This window comes from Mastigoproctus giganteus, chromosome 11 (assembly GCF_048544385.1).
Source record: "Mastigoproctus giganteus isolate SK-2022 chromosome 11, ASM4854438v1, whole genome shotgun sequence".
NCBI classification, from domain to species: domain Eukaryota; kingdom Metazoa; phylum Arthropoda; class Arachnida; order Uropygi; family Thelyphonidae; genus Mastigoproctus; species Mastigoproctus giganteus.
The window spans coordinates 35,275,481-35,291,683 of record NC_143585.1 but is presented as its reverse complement, the minus strand read 5'-3'; the positions used below and the strand labels follow the sequence as shown (position 1 = coordinate 35,291,683).

At 36.7% G+C, this 16,203-nt stretch overlaps 1 protein-coding gene across 1 annotated transcript in view; it reads right to left on the bottom strand.

Annotated features, from left to right (window-relative positions):
- Window positions 1–15,322: 15,322 nt before the first annotated feature.
- Window positions 15,323–16,203, bottom strand: part of LOC150077896 (ras-related protein Rab-24-like) — a 60,198-nt gene continuing 59,317 nt past the window's right edge. Inside the window, exon 7 of the mRNA XM_090384706.1 lies at window positions 15,323–15,609. Coding sequence (XP_090240832.1) covers window positions 15,530–15,609 — 80 coding nt within the window. The 3' untranslated portion in view covers window positions 15,323–15,529. The remainder of the gene's footprint in view (window positions 15,610–16,203) is intronic.

Below are 16,203 nucleotides of genomic sequence, written 5' to 3'. Positions count from 1 at the left end.
GTGTAAGTAGTTACTTCTGTAGTTACTTTAGCTTCATTTCTGCATTAGAGGTTCAACAGTAATGTGTTTACATTTGTTACAGGTGAAAAAATGGTTGGAAGAACATTCCATTACAACTGTCGGCATTGTGTGGAATCTGTATTTGCAGGAAAGAAACCAAAGACCCTTCGTGAACTTCAGAAAGCCATAATTTGTGTTTGTAATCACGAACTATCAGTTGATTATCTTCAGAAATTGGTCTTGTCAATGCCTTGACGGTGTGCTGCTGTCATCAGGGCCAGAGGCGGTTCAACTAAATATTAGTTTTCACCTGGTGAACTTTTCATTTGAAATGATACACTGAAGCAAATTGAGGGCTTCATTTCAGCCATAATTGTCATGTTTACCAAAACTTTTGTATAAAGGTTGCAAATGCTCATTTCGGAATATTTTGAAAGCACCTGTCAAATATCACTTAGTTTTTCCTTAACTATTAATAAATATCTTTTGTTTATATTTCTATTTGTAATGCTTTTCATTAATGTAACGTACCATCGCGAAAGAGGATTAGAAACGTGAAATTCCTAGGTGATGCACTTTCTTTGAACACCAGTGTATGTATATATATATATTCCTCTCATATGCAGATTCCTGCCAGTGATTGTCCATATCTTAAAAATTCCACCACACTTAGGCAGAAGTTTATTCTGATAATCAACAATACAAATTTCTGTATATCTGTTCTGCACCATCTGTTTTTTTTTTCGTTTTTTAATTTTAGATTTATGATCCTTTGTGTGTGTGTGTGTCCTTTTATACACAAGCATATATACTGTGTATTGTAGGCAGTGGTGTGCTGGAGCCGGCTCGCGATATGATTGTTAAATTTTCAAGAATTTCCCAAAGCCTTTTGTTAAACGGACAATGGCTATAAACTGTAGAACTGCAGGCACTTCCATCCACAATGGCTAGCGGCATTTGGGCAATAAGCTTGTACAGTACATGGGTACACCTAAAATCTATCTGGGGTGCTCTTATTTCGGCACCCTTTTTGCTTCCTTTCCTTACACGGCAGCCTGCGTAGGGATTATTCTCCACTAGCAATTTTACGGGTATATTATTTCCAACAAACGAAAGTGAGAAATAGTTGAACAATAGATCACATATTGGGTTTAATGAAGATAAATTTATTGGGAAAAGCGTTAGCGGATTGGGATGCAATTCCATTTGTCAAATCATGGTTGAATCGCAACCATAAATTGTCTATTTATACAGAGTTCGGTAAAAGTCAACGAAAATATTTTGTGAGAATCAATTATTAGCTGTATGGAAATAACAGGAAAAAGTGTTCCAATTTTTGAGGCATCATATGTGAGTAAGCTGTATGAGAGAGTGTTAGAGTGCAAGATAAGAGGAACGCTTGACAATAGGATGGCTGAAGAACAGTGTGGCTTTAGGCCTGACAGATCAACGGTGGATCTAATTTTCTGCATCAGGCAACTGATGGAAAAGTGTTATGAACAGAATAAAGAATTATGGATGGCATTTTTGGACACAAAGAAAGTGTTGGATGTCGTAAAGAGAGAGAGAAAGTGTGTTAGGTTTGGAGAAACTTGGGGATAGAGGATCATTTTGTGGAGAGAATTGAGAATATTTACACCAACACAGCAAGTAAAGTAAGAACAGGTTTGAGGCAAGGAGGCATCCTGTCACCACTGCTGTTCAACGAAGTCATGAATGATGTGTAATGTAGAGTAATGGAACAACTTGAACAGGACCAGATGAAAGTCGTGCTCTTCGCAGATGATTTCTGCATATGGAGAGAGAGAGCCGGGAACAAATGGAACGGCAAGTTGATACATGGGCTAGTACGGCCAATGAATCTGGACTGGTTTTCAGTCAGGAGAAGAGTGAAGTAATGATACTAAAGAGGAGTGGCGAGCCTGACAGATACATTACAATGGTATGGAAAGAGCTAAAAATGGTTAACAACTTCAAGTATCTAGGAAGCACTATTACAAAGACTGGAGTAATAGACGAAGAAATATGTAGAAGGATACAAGCGGGCTGAAATTTTCTATAGACAGACAAGAGATCTGATCTGGAACAGGAACATACCACTGAAATGTAAGAAAGCTATACAGGGTGTTTCAGTTAAACGTTTCAGAACTTCTAAGAGGGGTAGGGTACATCCTGACAACTCGAAATCATATAGCAATGTGGGGTCGGAAATGCTTTCCCGAAGCGGTGTTGTACACAGAAGCACCATAAAGAAAAGAGACCGTAAGTGAGAAATCGTTTTAATAATACATGAAAAGAAGCAAAAGGTACATGGATTAAAGTAAGTGTTCGAAGTTTCTTCCACGCGCTACAATGCACGCCTCACATCTCCGACGCATGGACATCCGAACATTCTGGAATACTCCAGGCGAATTTCGAATTTCTTCGGCAGCTACTGCGATTCTTGCAACCAGCTCCTCAGCATTGTCAACAGGGGTGTCATAAACTAGCGATTTCATATGACCCCAGAAATAAAAATCAAGACATGATAGGTCGGGTGACCGAGCAGGCCAACGCACGGGACCACCACGTCCGATCCACTGTTGACCAAATATGACATCCAGGTAGTTACGAACATCTCCGCTATAATGGGCAGGGGCTCCATCGTGTTGGAACCACATTGTCTGTTGCGTCGATGCAGAAATCTGTTCATCTCTCAAAAGTTGTGGCAATACTTGCTGCAGAAAGATCAAGTAGATAGGTCCGGTTAGACGACACGGTAACAGGTAAGGTCCGATGAGGTGATCTCCCATAATACCGGCCCATACATTGACCGAAAATCGAATCTGTGCTGCACGACGTCGTATTGCATGCGGGTTCTCGACCGCCCAGATATGGTCGTTATGCGTGTTGAAAATTCCTTCCCTTGTGAAGGATGCCTCATCGGAAAACAACACTTCAGCAGGAAAAAGGGGATTTGTAGCACATTTTCCAAGGTACCACTGTGCGAAAGCAATACGAGGTGCATAATCCTCCGGTTGCTGTGTCTGGACACGCTGCACGTGAAACGGATGCATGTCTTGTTCTCGGAGAATCCTCCAGACGCTGCAATGGGAAACCCCGACTGCGTTTTCTAGACTTCGTGTACTCGTTCTTGGATTCCCCTGTACATGCTGCAGCACATTCTGTTCGACGGCTGGAGTCCGTGCTGTTCTTACCCTGTCCCTGTCAGCTCTTTCAAATGAACCTCTCTCAGCTAACCTCTGGTGCAGTCTTGCATAGAAATTATGACTGGGAATACGCCTCGTCGGATATCGTTCCGCGTACAAACGCTGTGCGGCTGGCCCACTACAATTTGCAGCCCCGTACGCCAAATGCATATCGGCTGACTCTGCGTTCGTGTAATCATCCATCCTACTAACTTGGCGTTCTTGTTCAAGAAATTCGAAATTCGCCTGGAGCATTCCAGAATGTTCGGATGTCCATGCGTCGGAGATGTGAGGCGTGCATTGTAGCCCGTGGAAGAAACTTCGAACACTTACTTTAATCCATGTACCTTTTGCTTCTTTTCATGTATTTGCTTCTTTTCATGTATTATTAAAACGATTTCTCACTTACGGTCTCTTTTCTTTATGGTGCTTCTGTGTACAACACCGCTTCAGGAAAGCATTTCCGACCCCACATTGCTATATGATTTCGAGTTGTCAGGATGTACCCTACCCCTCTTAGAAGTTCTGAAACGTTTAACTGAAACACCCTGTATATCAGGCCTATTACCTACAAATTCTGATGAATGCATCTGAAGCTTGGACTGTGAGGAGAAAGAATGAAAGCAGAATTCAGGGGGCACAAGTAAATCTGTGAGGAGCATAGCAGGAAAGAGAAGACGCGACAAAATTAGGAATGATGTGATTAGGGAGAGAATTCAGATTGAAAAACTCCAGAGTAAGATTAAAATGTCCCGTTTGAAATTGTTTGGATATGTCAAGAGGATGAACAAGAGGCGTTTGCCAAGAAGAATGTTTGGTTTATAATTAAGGGACAAAAGACCAAGAATGAGGTGGCAGGATATGATGAAGACCGAAGTCATTAAGCGAGGAGGAAACTGGAGTGAAATCAACGACGGAGAGAAGGACAGGGCATGGTGGCGAGGCTTCATACGTCGATCCGTGGAATAGCGGAACGATGACAGATGATCATGATGATGTAAATCAGTAAAACTTATATAAAAATTGCCTGTTTTGCTGGACGAAAAAACCTTGCCAACTCAAGTGTAGATAGCAAAGTTTTTTCCCCTCAGAAACTGGATTTTTTTTGTCCAGCAAAACAGGCAAATCGACCAGAGAACACACGCAATTTACAGACATAATACATATACGGGCATATGTAAGATTTGATAAGATTAAGTAAGATTTGAAAGCATATGAAAGAAATTTTGGGTGGCACTAATATTATAAATTGAATACACATATCATTGGTATTTTTTATTTTATTTATAGCGAACCGGTTGTTAAACTTTACCAGCATGTTCAGAACATCACCTACAACCACTGGTTGTAGGTGATGTTCTGAACATTTTTTGTAGTGCGCTGATTGGAAGAATGAATAGCCAACATGTTGATATGCAGAAAAGAAGTTTTAGTATTAAAACTCTGGTACTTTTTTGAAGATTGTCTTTTTGTCTTGAATATATTACATATATTCAAGACAAAACAGAAAAGAGTTCTTTACCTATTTAAACTCAAGAAGGAAAGGGATGAATCAGATTGGTCCACTGGATATTGATGGTTCAACAGTTGAGGATCCTGCTCAGGTGGCTAACAATCTAAACGAGTATTTTGCATCTACATTCACGCATGAGGAGTTATTCAGGAAGGAGAATGATGTAGGTAAAGTAAACATTGGCAGTGAGCTGGATGATTTTGTAATAACTGAGAGGAAAGTGGAGGAGAGTTGTTGAGGATAAACATAAAAAAGGCACCTGGGGTGGATGGGATCTATCCAGTTATATTAAAGGAGGCAGCAAAGGAAGTAAGCAAACCCCTAGCCATAATTATGAGAGCTTCTTTGGACTCAGGGGAGGTACCCATAGACTGGAGATGTGCAAATGTAACCCCAATTCACAAAGGAGGATCAAAGGCTGACACAAGTAATTATAGACCTGTTAGTTTAACTTCTGTTCCAGGTAAATTAATGGAGGCACTGGTTAAAGAAGCACTACAGGATCATCTAGACAAGAATTCAGTTATAGCTCAGACTCAGCATGGTTTTGTTAAGGGCAGGTCTTGCCTGACCAATTTGATTGGATACTATGATGTAGTCACAAAAGAACTGGATGCAGGGAATAACTTTGATATTATATATTTGGATCTCAGAAAGGCTTTTGATACTGTTGCACATGGAAGACTGCTGCACAAATTGGAGCAGTGTGGCATTGGAGGCAAATTGCTGCTATGGATAAGGGGATGGTTGAGTGGCAGAAGACAGAGAGTGGTAATCAATGGACACTGCTCAACGTGGACTAATGTTATTAGTGGAGTTCCTCAGGGTTCAGTGTTGGGTCCGTTGTTGTTTTCGGTGTTTATGAATGATATTGATGATGGGATATCAAGTTTAATGTCCAAATTTGCAGATGATACAAAGGTTGGCAGGGTTGTTAAGGACACTACTGATGCTATGCTGCTGCAACAGGATCTGGAAAGATTGAACAGATGGGCTGAGAGGTGGCAAATGAAGTTTAACATTGACAAATGTAAAGTACTACATATGGGAAACAGTAACCCCAGAGTAACGTATCAACTCTGCGGTACTACACTGACAGTGGTGGAGAATGAAAAGGACCTGGAGGTAATTGTGCAGGCAGATATGAAGTTCTCTGAGCAGTGCAGACGAGCTGCAAGAGTAGCTCATGGTGTCTTGTCTATGATATACAGGAATTTTTCTAGCAGGGATAAGGAGGTGATTATTCCCTTGTATGGTTAGGCCACATCTTGAGTACTGTATACAGGTCTGGAGGCCTCATTTCAAGAAGGATGTAGAGCTGCTGGAACGGGTACAGAGAAGGGCAACAAGATTAGTGAATGGAACAAAGGGTTGCGCTTACGAAGAAAGGCTTAAGTTTTGCAAATTACAGAGTCTGGAGACTAGGCACCGGCGAGGTGATCTGATAGAGGTGTATAAGGCTTTGAATGGTTTGAGCATGCTCAATGCCAATGGGATTCTTCATCTTGCTCAGAACAATCACCTCAGAGGGCATAAATTCAAATTGAGGAAGGACGGATGTCGGATAGATGTTCGGAAATTTGCCTTTGGCCAGCGGGTGGTTGGTTGGTGGAACCGTCTTCCATCACTTGTTGTTGAAGTTGATAGCCTAAACAAATTTAAAGCTCAACTGGACAGGTATTTCGAACGAAAGGAGGGGTGAAATGGGAGTGGTCTGTGTTTTTTTTTTTTTTTTTTTTTGGCTGATGCTGTATAAGCTTGCTATCTTGCATCATATGCCTCTACTAATGCTAATGCTAATATATAGAATATTACAATTAGCAGTGGCAAATGATGCAAGAAAGCAAGCTTATACAGCATCAACCAAAAAATAAAAAACCCACGACACATTCCATTTCGCCTATTAATTTCCTGCAGTTCTTCCTTCAATTTATTTAAGTTAGCACCTTCCACAACGACAGGTGGAAGTTTGTTCCAGCATCAACCACCTTCTGGCTGAAGGCAAACTTCTGCACATCTATTCTGCAACTGTCCTTCCTCAATTTGAATTTTGGCCCGTTTGCTATCAGAGCAAAAGGAAGAATCTCACCAGCATTGAGCTCGCTCAATTGATTCAAAGCTTTAAACACCTCAATTAGATCACCTCATAGGTACCTAGTCTCCAGAAGCGCAATTTTCAGAACTGAAGCCGTTCTTGCTAAGAGCACCTCGTTGATGCCCTTCTTTGTACTCGTTCCATTCTTCCTAAAATGAGGCCTCCAGACCTGTATGCAGTACTCAAGATGTGGCCTGGCCATTGCCTTACATAATGGAATAATCATCTGTTGATCCCTGCTAGCAAAATTCTTGTATATCCTTGGGACAAAACCCCATGAGCTCTCCTGGCAGCCTGTTTGCTTTGCTCAATGACCTTGATATCCAACTGCACAATTACCCCTAGGTCTTTTTCATTTTCTACTTCTCTGAATGTAAAACCACAGTGTTGGTATATCACTCTGGGATTATTGTTATTCCTATGAAGTACTTGGCACTTATCAATGTTAAACTTCAATTGCCATTTCTCAGCCCATTTCTTACGTTTTCTAGATCCTGTTGCAATAGCATACTGTCATTCTTGTAATTAATCACCCTGTCAACCTTTTCATCATCTGAAAACTCGGACATTACGCCTCAATTCCCTTCATCAATATCAATAAATACAGAAAACAACAATGGGCCCAACACCGAACCTGGAGGACTCCATTAATAATATTAGTCCACAAACAGCAAAGTTCATTACCACTTTGTCTTCTCCCACTCGACTATCCCTTTATCCATAGTAGTAACTTGCCCTTAATGCTACAGGGCTTTAGTTTGTACAGCAGTGTTTTATGCAGAACAGTATCAAAAGCTTTCCTGAAATACAAGAATATGACAAAATTATTTTTTGCATCCAGTTGCTGTGACCACATTGTAGTATTCAGTGAAATTGGTCAGACAAGATTTCCTCTTAACAAACCCATGCTGTGTCTTTAAAAATAACAGCACACTTGTCTAGCTCAGTGGTCTCCAAACTTTTTTGGTCGCACACCCTAATTTGACTTAACTAGCATGTACCTCAGAATAAAAAATTATATAAGTTTAATATATTTTTTATTTATAAATCATTTACACGGAAAGCATTACATTTAAAATCATATAATTTTAAAAGATCACAAATAAAAAAATAAACAAAATTAAATTGAAGTTCAAGTATAAAATGCAGACTTCTTTACTTATGTAAACTCTAAAGGAAGGGGAGGACAGAAGTTTACTAAACTCTAACAGGGAGATAAAAATGATTTTGTAATGACGGAGAACAAAGTGGAGGAGAAATTGAAGTTAAACAAAAAAAAAAAAAGAAAAAAAAAGGCACCTAGGATAGATGGAATCTATTGTTTTATATATTGAAGGAGGCAGCGAGGGAAGTAAGCAAACCCTTAGCCGTAATTATGAGAGCATCCTTACAGTCAGGGAGAGTCCTCATGGACTGGAGATATGCAATTGTATCAGCAATTCACAAAGAGTGATGCAAATAATTATAGACATCTTAGTTTAACCTATGTTCGGGGGGAAAGTAATGGAGCCACTGGTTAAAGAAGTGATGCAGGATCATCTAGACAAGACTACAGTAATAGATCAGACACAGCATGGGCAAGTTGGAGCCATATAGCATTAAGGGCAAGTTTCTGCAATGGATAAAGGGATGACAGAGAGTGGTAATAAATGGACACTGCTCTACATGGACTGTTTTTAATGCATTTCCCCAGGGTTGGTGCTGGGCCCATTGTTTTTTGCATTTATTAATATCAATGAAGGTATATCAGGCTTAATGAAGTTTGCAGATGATACAAACATTGGCAGGATTGTTAATGATAGTGAAGGTAGTATCCTACTGCAACAGGATCTAGAAGTTATAGACGAGCTGAGAAGTGGCAACTGAAGTTTAATGTTAGCAAATGAAGAGTACTGACTATGAGTAGCAGCAACCCAAGAGAAATGTATCAACTATGTGGTACTTAGCCTCAGGGAGGTGGGGAATAAAAAATACCTGGGGGCAATCAGATATGAAGTTCTGAGTAGTGCAGATGAGCTACCAGAGCAGGTCATGGAGTTTTGTCAATGATATATAAGAATTTTGCTAGCAGGAACGATGTGATTGTACCTTTGTATAAGGCAATGGTCAGGCCACACCCTGAGTACAAGTCTGGAGGCCTCATTGTAGGATGTAGAGTTGCTAGAACGAGTACAGAGAAGGGCAACAAGATTGGTGAGAGGAACAAAGGGGTTCTCTTACCAGGAGAGGTTTAATTTCTGCAAATTGCAGCACCTAGAGAGTAGGCATCTGCAAGATGATCAGATTGAGGTGTATAAACTCTTGAATGGGTTGAACAAGGTGAATGCTGATGGGATTCTTCCTCTTGCTCAGATTAAGAACCCGAGGGCACAGATTCAAATTGAGGACAGTTATACAATTGATGTGCTGAAGTTTGCCTTTAGCCAGCAGGTAGTTGATTGCTGGAACAGACTTCCATAGGGTGATGCAGAAGTTTATAGCTTAAATAAATTTAAGGCTGAACTAGACAAACATTTGGTGTGACCTGATGAGTGTAATGGGAGTTTTTTTTTTTTTTTAAATTTTCTTTCTGGGCTGATGCTCTATGCCTCAACTAATGCTAATGGAATGTTCACGATCCAATAAAGCTGCATGTTGAAGTATTAATAATACATTTATAATTTTTATTTTCAATTACATTTAGAAAAACTGAAGTTTCCGTAATTAATATTTATTGCGGATTATCTCACTCCCATCTCTGGCACCCAACTTTGGAGACCAATGATCTAGATGATCCTGCATTACTTCTTTTACCAGTGACTCCATTATTTTCCCTGGAATATAAGCTAAACCAACAGCTCTATAATTACTAGTGTTGCCCTTTGTGAATTGGGGATATTTTTTGCACATCTGTAGTCTCCTTGAATTCAAGATGCTCTTATAATTTTAGCTAAGGATTGGCTTACTTCCTTTAATTTAATTGGATTGATACCATTTACCGCAGGTGCTTTTCTTATGTTTAACTTGAACAATTTCTCTTATACTCTTTTCAGTTCTATCATTCAACTCCCCATTGGAGTTTGATAAATTCCTTGCATTGTTTGCTATAAAGAATTCATGTGAATGAAGATTCAGAATACTCTTCAATTTGTCAGCAACCTGAGGAAGATCAACAGTTAAACCATCGATATCAATTGGATGAATTTGATTCATCCCCTTTCACATAGTATTTACATGTCTTTGCTTTCTTCTCCAAAGATTTCTCTGCATAACCTCCTTTTTGACTTGATTACTAATTTCTATCATAGGTGTGTCACCTGATAATTTATAAGCACTTTTCTTCTCTGATGTCTCATCAGTTCATGACATCCATTTAGGCCTATACCTTGAATATTTCAAGAATATTTCTTAGTTGGTATGAAAAGACTAGTAGCTTTTAAGATTAATTCCTTGAATGCTTCCCACTTAGAATTTGCTGTTGGTAATTGCAAACATCAGTTGGTCCCACTACACACAATCCAAAATCTGTTTGAGACCTCTGTAGTTATCACTATGAAAGCAAGACTTTTCCTTTTCCCTTGACAGTAGTTATATCTAATTAAATTCCATTAATTGCTGCAACAGGATAGAAGTAACACGAAGTAAATGAATAGGACTATGAAAATAGAGATTATTTAATAATCAAAAATGAGATACGGCTGATGTAATCAATAGAATTTTCACGTAATTTGATTTCCAGCAAGTTATAATTTTGTGTAGCTCTGTTGTATACTAAGTATTTTTGACTCGTCAAATAAAAGGGCATAGTTTTCATTTATAGCATGACAACTAATTCTGATGCACCTGCTGTAGACGTGCACAGTGGTTGAAACAACAGCCTCAGTATGCACATCCACGTTTTTTTTTGGTAGTTGTTGGCGCATCGGCTTCTGTGGCCATAATGCACCTCCCAAGGTTTTTGCAGTACTTGGATCCAAGCCCAAGGCGGGATTCGAACCTGCGACCTTTGGGTTGCCAGGCAGGCACTTTACCCATCCGGCTAGCCCGGTCGGCCATCCATGTTGTTTGAAGGTAACAAAACACTCAAAACCTATTGGTATTAGGTTTATTTCTGAATTGTTAATATGTACATAATGAAGTCAAATGTTTTCTTTACTTCTTCAGGTGACAGCTGTCTTTGCCATATCACTTTCAAAAATCATCATTTCAGTGAAGCGATCTTTTGTTGACAAGAACTTGTCAACAACTTCATGTGATCATAATAATGTTTTGACAGTGATATTGCAAAGACAACTGCTACTGAAGAAGCAGTAAGAAAATACCACTGCTTTTGATTCCATTTTTTTATAATTTGGAAATAATAATACCAACATAGGTTTTAGCACTTTATCTTCAAACGTCATTGGATCTTACTTTTTGATTCCAATTTTAACTTTATTTTTTAGTATGAATTAATGATATGAGTAAAAATAACTTGAAAGAAAGGCTATTTTCTCAGGTTCTTGGAAAGTGAATAAAGTATGTAGAACATTTTGGAATTTTTTTTCTTAATGATTTCAAATGCAAAAAGTATTGTGTAATGTACAATGCATAAGTACTGCAAATAGGTTCAAGACATGTACATAATGAAGAAACAAGGCAGGACAAATGAGAAAAAGGAATATTTCCAGATTATCAACAATTTCTCAGATGGTTTATTGCCAATCAGAATGAATTTTTTTTATTCACTCTAACAACCATTTCATCGCTGCTTGAAGCTGAATATTGGTCACCACCTGTTTTGGAAATGGCTTATCCACTGATAAACAGCCAAAATTAAACAGGCTTCTTAAGATGCTGTTCTTAACATTCGGAGGAGTTAAGCCCTTTCTCATTTTTCATAAAGTGGGAAAAAGAACTTATACCATGTTTCGCTTTTGTATCAATTACGATTGCAACAGAGGCACACATCTGAACTTCAATATACACTGCTCATTACTGGTTTTGTGGAACAGGAAGTGCATCAGTAGTGATATCCCCCACCCAACAATGCTTACTCAATCTTACCTTCTATCTTCATTGCTTTTATTGTAATAACTAGTTTAAAACTTTGATCAGACTGTGCTTATAGAAGCAAATTGGTATCCCTGCTGCCTTATGGTGACTCTCACCTAGGAAGAAAAATGTTTCTGCATTACTCCCAAAGTCTAGTTTACTTGTTCCAGTGACTCATTAGGGACTATGGCTTGGTTTTTATTGGAAAATGTGCACAACTTTAGAAGAAACCATTTAATTAAGTGGTTTAATTAATTGATTTTGTTTCAGTTTTTAAAAATATAAATCAAGATCAAGTTTTTGAATTACTAATCCAAATTCAACAATAGATTTTGAATATTACAGTAGCTCTAGTACTACTATCAGCATTTCAGTGCTAACAACCAATATGGAAGTGTCAGTATCTGACCCATTCGGAGAATAATTTATTCATTTGGACATAAGACATTTTGTATTGTAATCTGTACATCATTTGCTTAATACACAAGCCTGAAATGGCAACCAATGCAAAACATATGACTAGCTTTAATAAGTTGAAATTTACTTTAAATTTGCTTTTTATGTTTTGTTCACTATTAATTAAAATAATCTGATTTTTACACTATCTACCAGGATTATTAATTTTATCATGAAGGTAACTCTTTTTCCCATTTTTTTTTTTTTTTTATGAGAAATGTAGATACTCAAATTCATAAGGGATAGAGAATATCTTAAATGCACAATTTCGCAGTAAGGAAATGGCAGATTTTGATATATGTTAAGTCATTCTCTTTTTGAAAGAAGTAAAGAATCATCTGAAATGCCACATTTTGATATTACACTGCTATATAATATGCATTAAAATAGAAATGATGCAATTCTTGACAGCAACAAGCAAAAAATGAGAAAATTTTAAGATTAGAAGTTAAGGAATTTTCACCAGATTCAAAACAAAGATATTAAAGCTTAATTGATTAAATAACAAGAAAATGATGCTGTGTACTTTTAAAAGAACAGGTGTATACATAAAGTATTTGCATGTAATGATTAGACCAACAGTATTAGTTAACTGAGTTTACACGATATTTCAGTTTTTATACAATAATTCGAATTACAAATCAAAATGTCTTGGGATAAAATTTGTACATATATTTAATTTTCTAAATCTGGAAATGCATTGTAATATTCACGAAATATAAAAAACAACAACAAAAAAAAAGAACAATCTATATTTCATATTTACAGCTTTTACATTGTATATTCACATCAGAATAAGTTGAACATAAAACATTTTATACGGTGCATTTCAGAATGGTCATTAGGCTTTTATACTTTTATATTTACCGATTTATAACAGTGAATGAATTGTAAATGCTGATTCCTATCTTATTTTTTCTTTTTTTATTTGCCCAGCTTGTGTGTGGCAACATGGCCTCTAGAGTTAATCATTATGGAGAAAGTGTGGTGAACACCTACTGTGAAAAAATTTATACCCATGTGCCAATGGCATTTAAGCATATACATGCATGGCTAATTTACAATTTACTATATAGGACAGTGACAATAAATACAGGGTTTACCGATAAGGGTGCAGAAGCAATTTTAAAAGATGATCTGACCTAATGAAAATGTTGGGCACAATACTTTTGCACAGTACTAAAAGAATTATTACACATGCAGTAGAAGCGAATGTTTCCAGAACAATTGTGCATAATGTATTTCACATGAGGTCGCACCTGAGAACATTAACTGCAGCTGGAGAAGCAGATCTCAGGAAAATACATGCAAGAAAGCCTGGTTTCATTAAAGTGCAAAAAACTGCATTTTCTACAAAATAATGTTCATTGATAAAATGACACACCTGAAAACTGAATGTGCAGAAGTTATGATGTAGCCAAGTAATTGTTAGGATTCCTTTTGGAAAATGTGATAAGCAGCAGCACAATGTTCTCAGATATAAAAAAAAAACATTGCTACAACATACTGAATGAAGACTGCTATTATCTAATTATACGTAATATTCATATAGAGTGGTTATCTTCATGCAGTTCCTCAGTTATGGAATTAGTTGGGTGGTAGCAAATTTTATGGCCGGCTCATTTTGTAGAATTCCTCCCATTAGATTTTTTTTTCTGTAGGAACATGAAAGGATACAGAGTATACAGGGAAGGTGAACAACAAAGTGAACGAACCAAAAGAGAATGAATGAACCAACTTACTCATGTTTTTGCAACTACAAACATTTTTGTACGTGTGACAAGAGCTGGATTACAGAATGCATGAAGAACTGTACAAGATCTTCGTAGTTACCTGTTGCACTTATAAATTTATTTTTTGCTATACAATTTTTTGCACTGCTATAACACACTCTGTTTGATAAATATAAATTTATCATATTAACTCCACTACAATTCTCAAAACTACCGAGCATAAATAAAGAAGCAATTCCTATATTTTGGTGAACTTTTCTACAATTTGCATTAAAGTACTAATGACAGTGAAGTCTCTTGAAATAAAGCATATAAATATTTTTAAGCTAGATACAAAAAAAGCAGTAGCATATACTTGGCAATGGCATCACGTTTTGCAAGTATGATTTTCTCAGGAAAATATTGGTTTTATTTAAGTTTTGGTATTGTCAAAGGATACATATATCTATAATCTTTCTAATATGGATTTTGATTATTAGAACCATCATTTATCTCCACAAAGGTGAAAAAAAACTATAATTCTATATATTCTTTTTAAATTTCAACACCAAACAATCAATCAACGAATAAAATAAATATATTATCATCAAATAAGTTTGGAACTGTTGCTATAAAAAGAAACTGGAAAACACTTAGGTTTATCATATTTTACATTTAGTTTTATAATACTCAAAAAGCTTTAATTCATTTTGAAACTGTACAGATGAGGCAAATATAGTTTGTGTGTGCGCGCACACGCACGCACGCACACACACACACACACACACACACACACACACACACACACACACACACACACACACACACACACACACACACACACACACACACACACACACACACACAAGCTGCACTGATATGTTTCAAAGGCACAAGTTTAAGGCATCATGATTGACAGAGGGAGAGGGGGAGGATGCAGATATATACTTTTCATCATACTCAACAAAATGACTTATCTTTATATTTCTGAACAGCCATATGGCTTCAGTTATTTATAAAGATGTGAAAAATTCTAAATCTTACAAAAATAATGCAAACCATTACATTTGTTTCATTTCCACACACAACCTACTAATTATTTATCACAAAATGCGATTCATATAAAATATCTGGTACTTAAAAATCCATTCTGTTCTCTTAGTCATAGGAATTTCAACTAATTACATTATTATTTACATTAACAAGCTAAAACTCTAAAAGTGAAAGATTAATTTTCTTTAACAAAGGTTCAGTTCAATTACATTTTAAAGCAATTCTGCTATAAGCTAGTCTAATATAACTATGTACTTTTTTAAAAGTTATACAAAATCTAATGACTGGTTAATCTTAAATGTAAAAGTTTGGTTTTTTAAACCCCACGCTACTGAAACTATTTAGCAAGTACTTCTTTCACTTCTTGGCAACTGTCCTCTTCCTGTTGTAAGTAAAGACTAGATGATATATCATATCAGGTCACTTGTAATTTACAAAAGTGAGAGGAATGCTTGGTCCACATAATCCATATTTAGAATTTTCAAAGAAATTGACTAATTCAGTTGCGAATTACATTATTTACACAACAAGAGCTGCGTTCCTTTTGTGTGCTTTCTTCTACACAAAGGCAATCAACACCTAAATGGAATAAACAGATACACAATTAAAAAATACAATTTTTGTTAATAAGTTTCTGCTAAGAGAATATCAGACAGCTCAGAGACCAATGTAATGTTAAAACATTCACACCAACTATAAAATAATTTTTTCTCAAAAACACCTTTCTGGAAAAAAACTGACACGTTCAGCAACAAGACATGGGTTAAAAACAAGGGTAAGATAACAACTGATCTGAGCAAACTATAAATTATGTAGTAATTGTGCATACTTGTAGTTGTAAAATTATTTAAGTTCACTATTTTAATGAGTTTATTAAAATCCTATGAAGTAAAAGTTAATAATTTTTACAATTTTTTTAATGAAAATCTCAAGAACAAAAGATATTAGAACCCACAGTACTTAGTATCATGCAAGGATTGGAAGCTGAGTAAACAGAAGATACTTATTGACATCAGACTTGAATTTTTGTAAATTGTTCAAGACAACAGAAGGGATAAATGAGAAAAAAAAAAAAAAAAAAAAAAGAAACAGTTAGTGCTGCAATTTTGAAATTGAAAAATGAATTGATGCTGACTGCTTATAATGTGTATGGACTGGTTTGGAAGAGAGAGA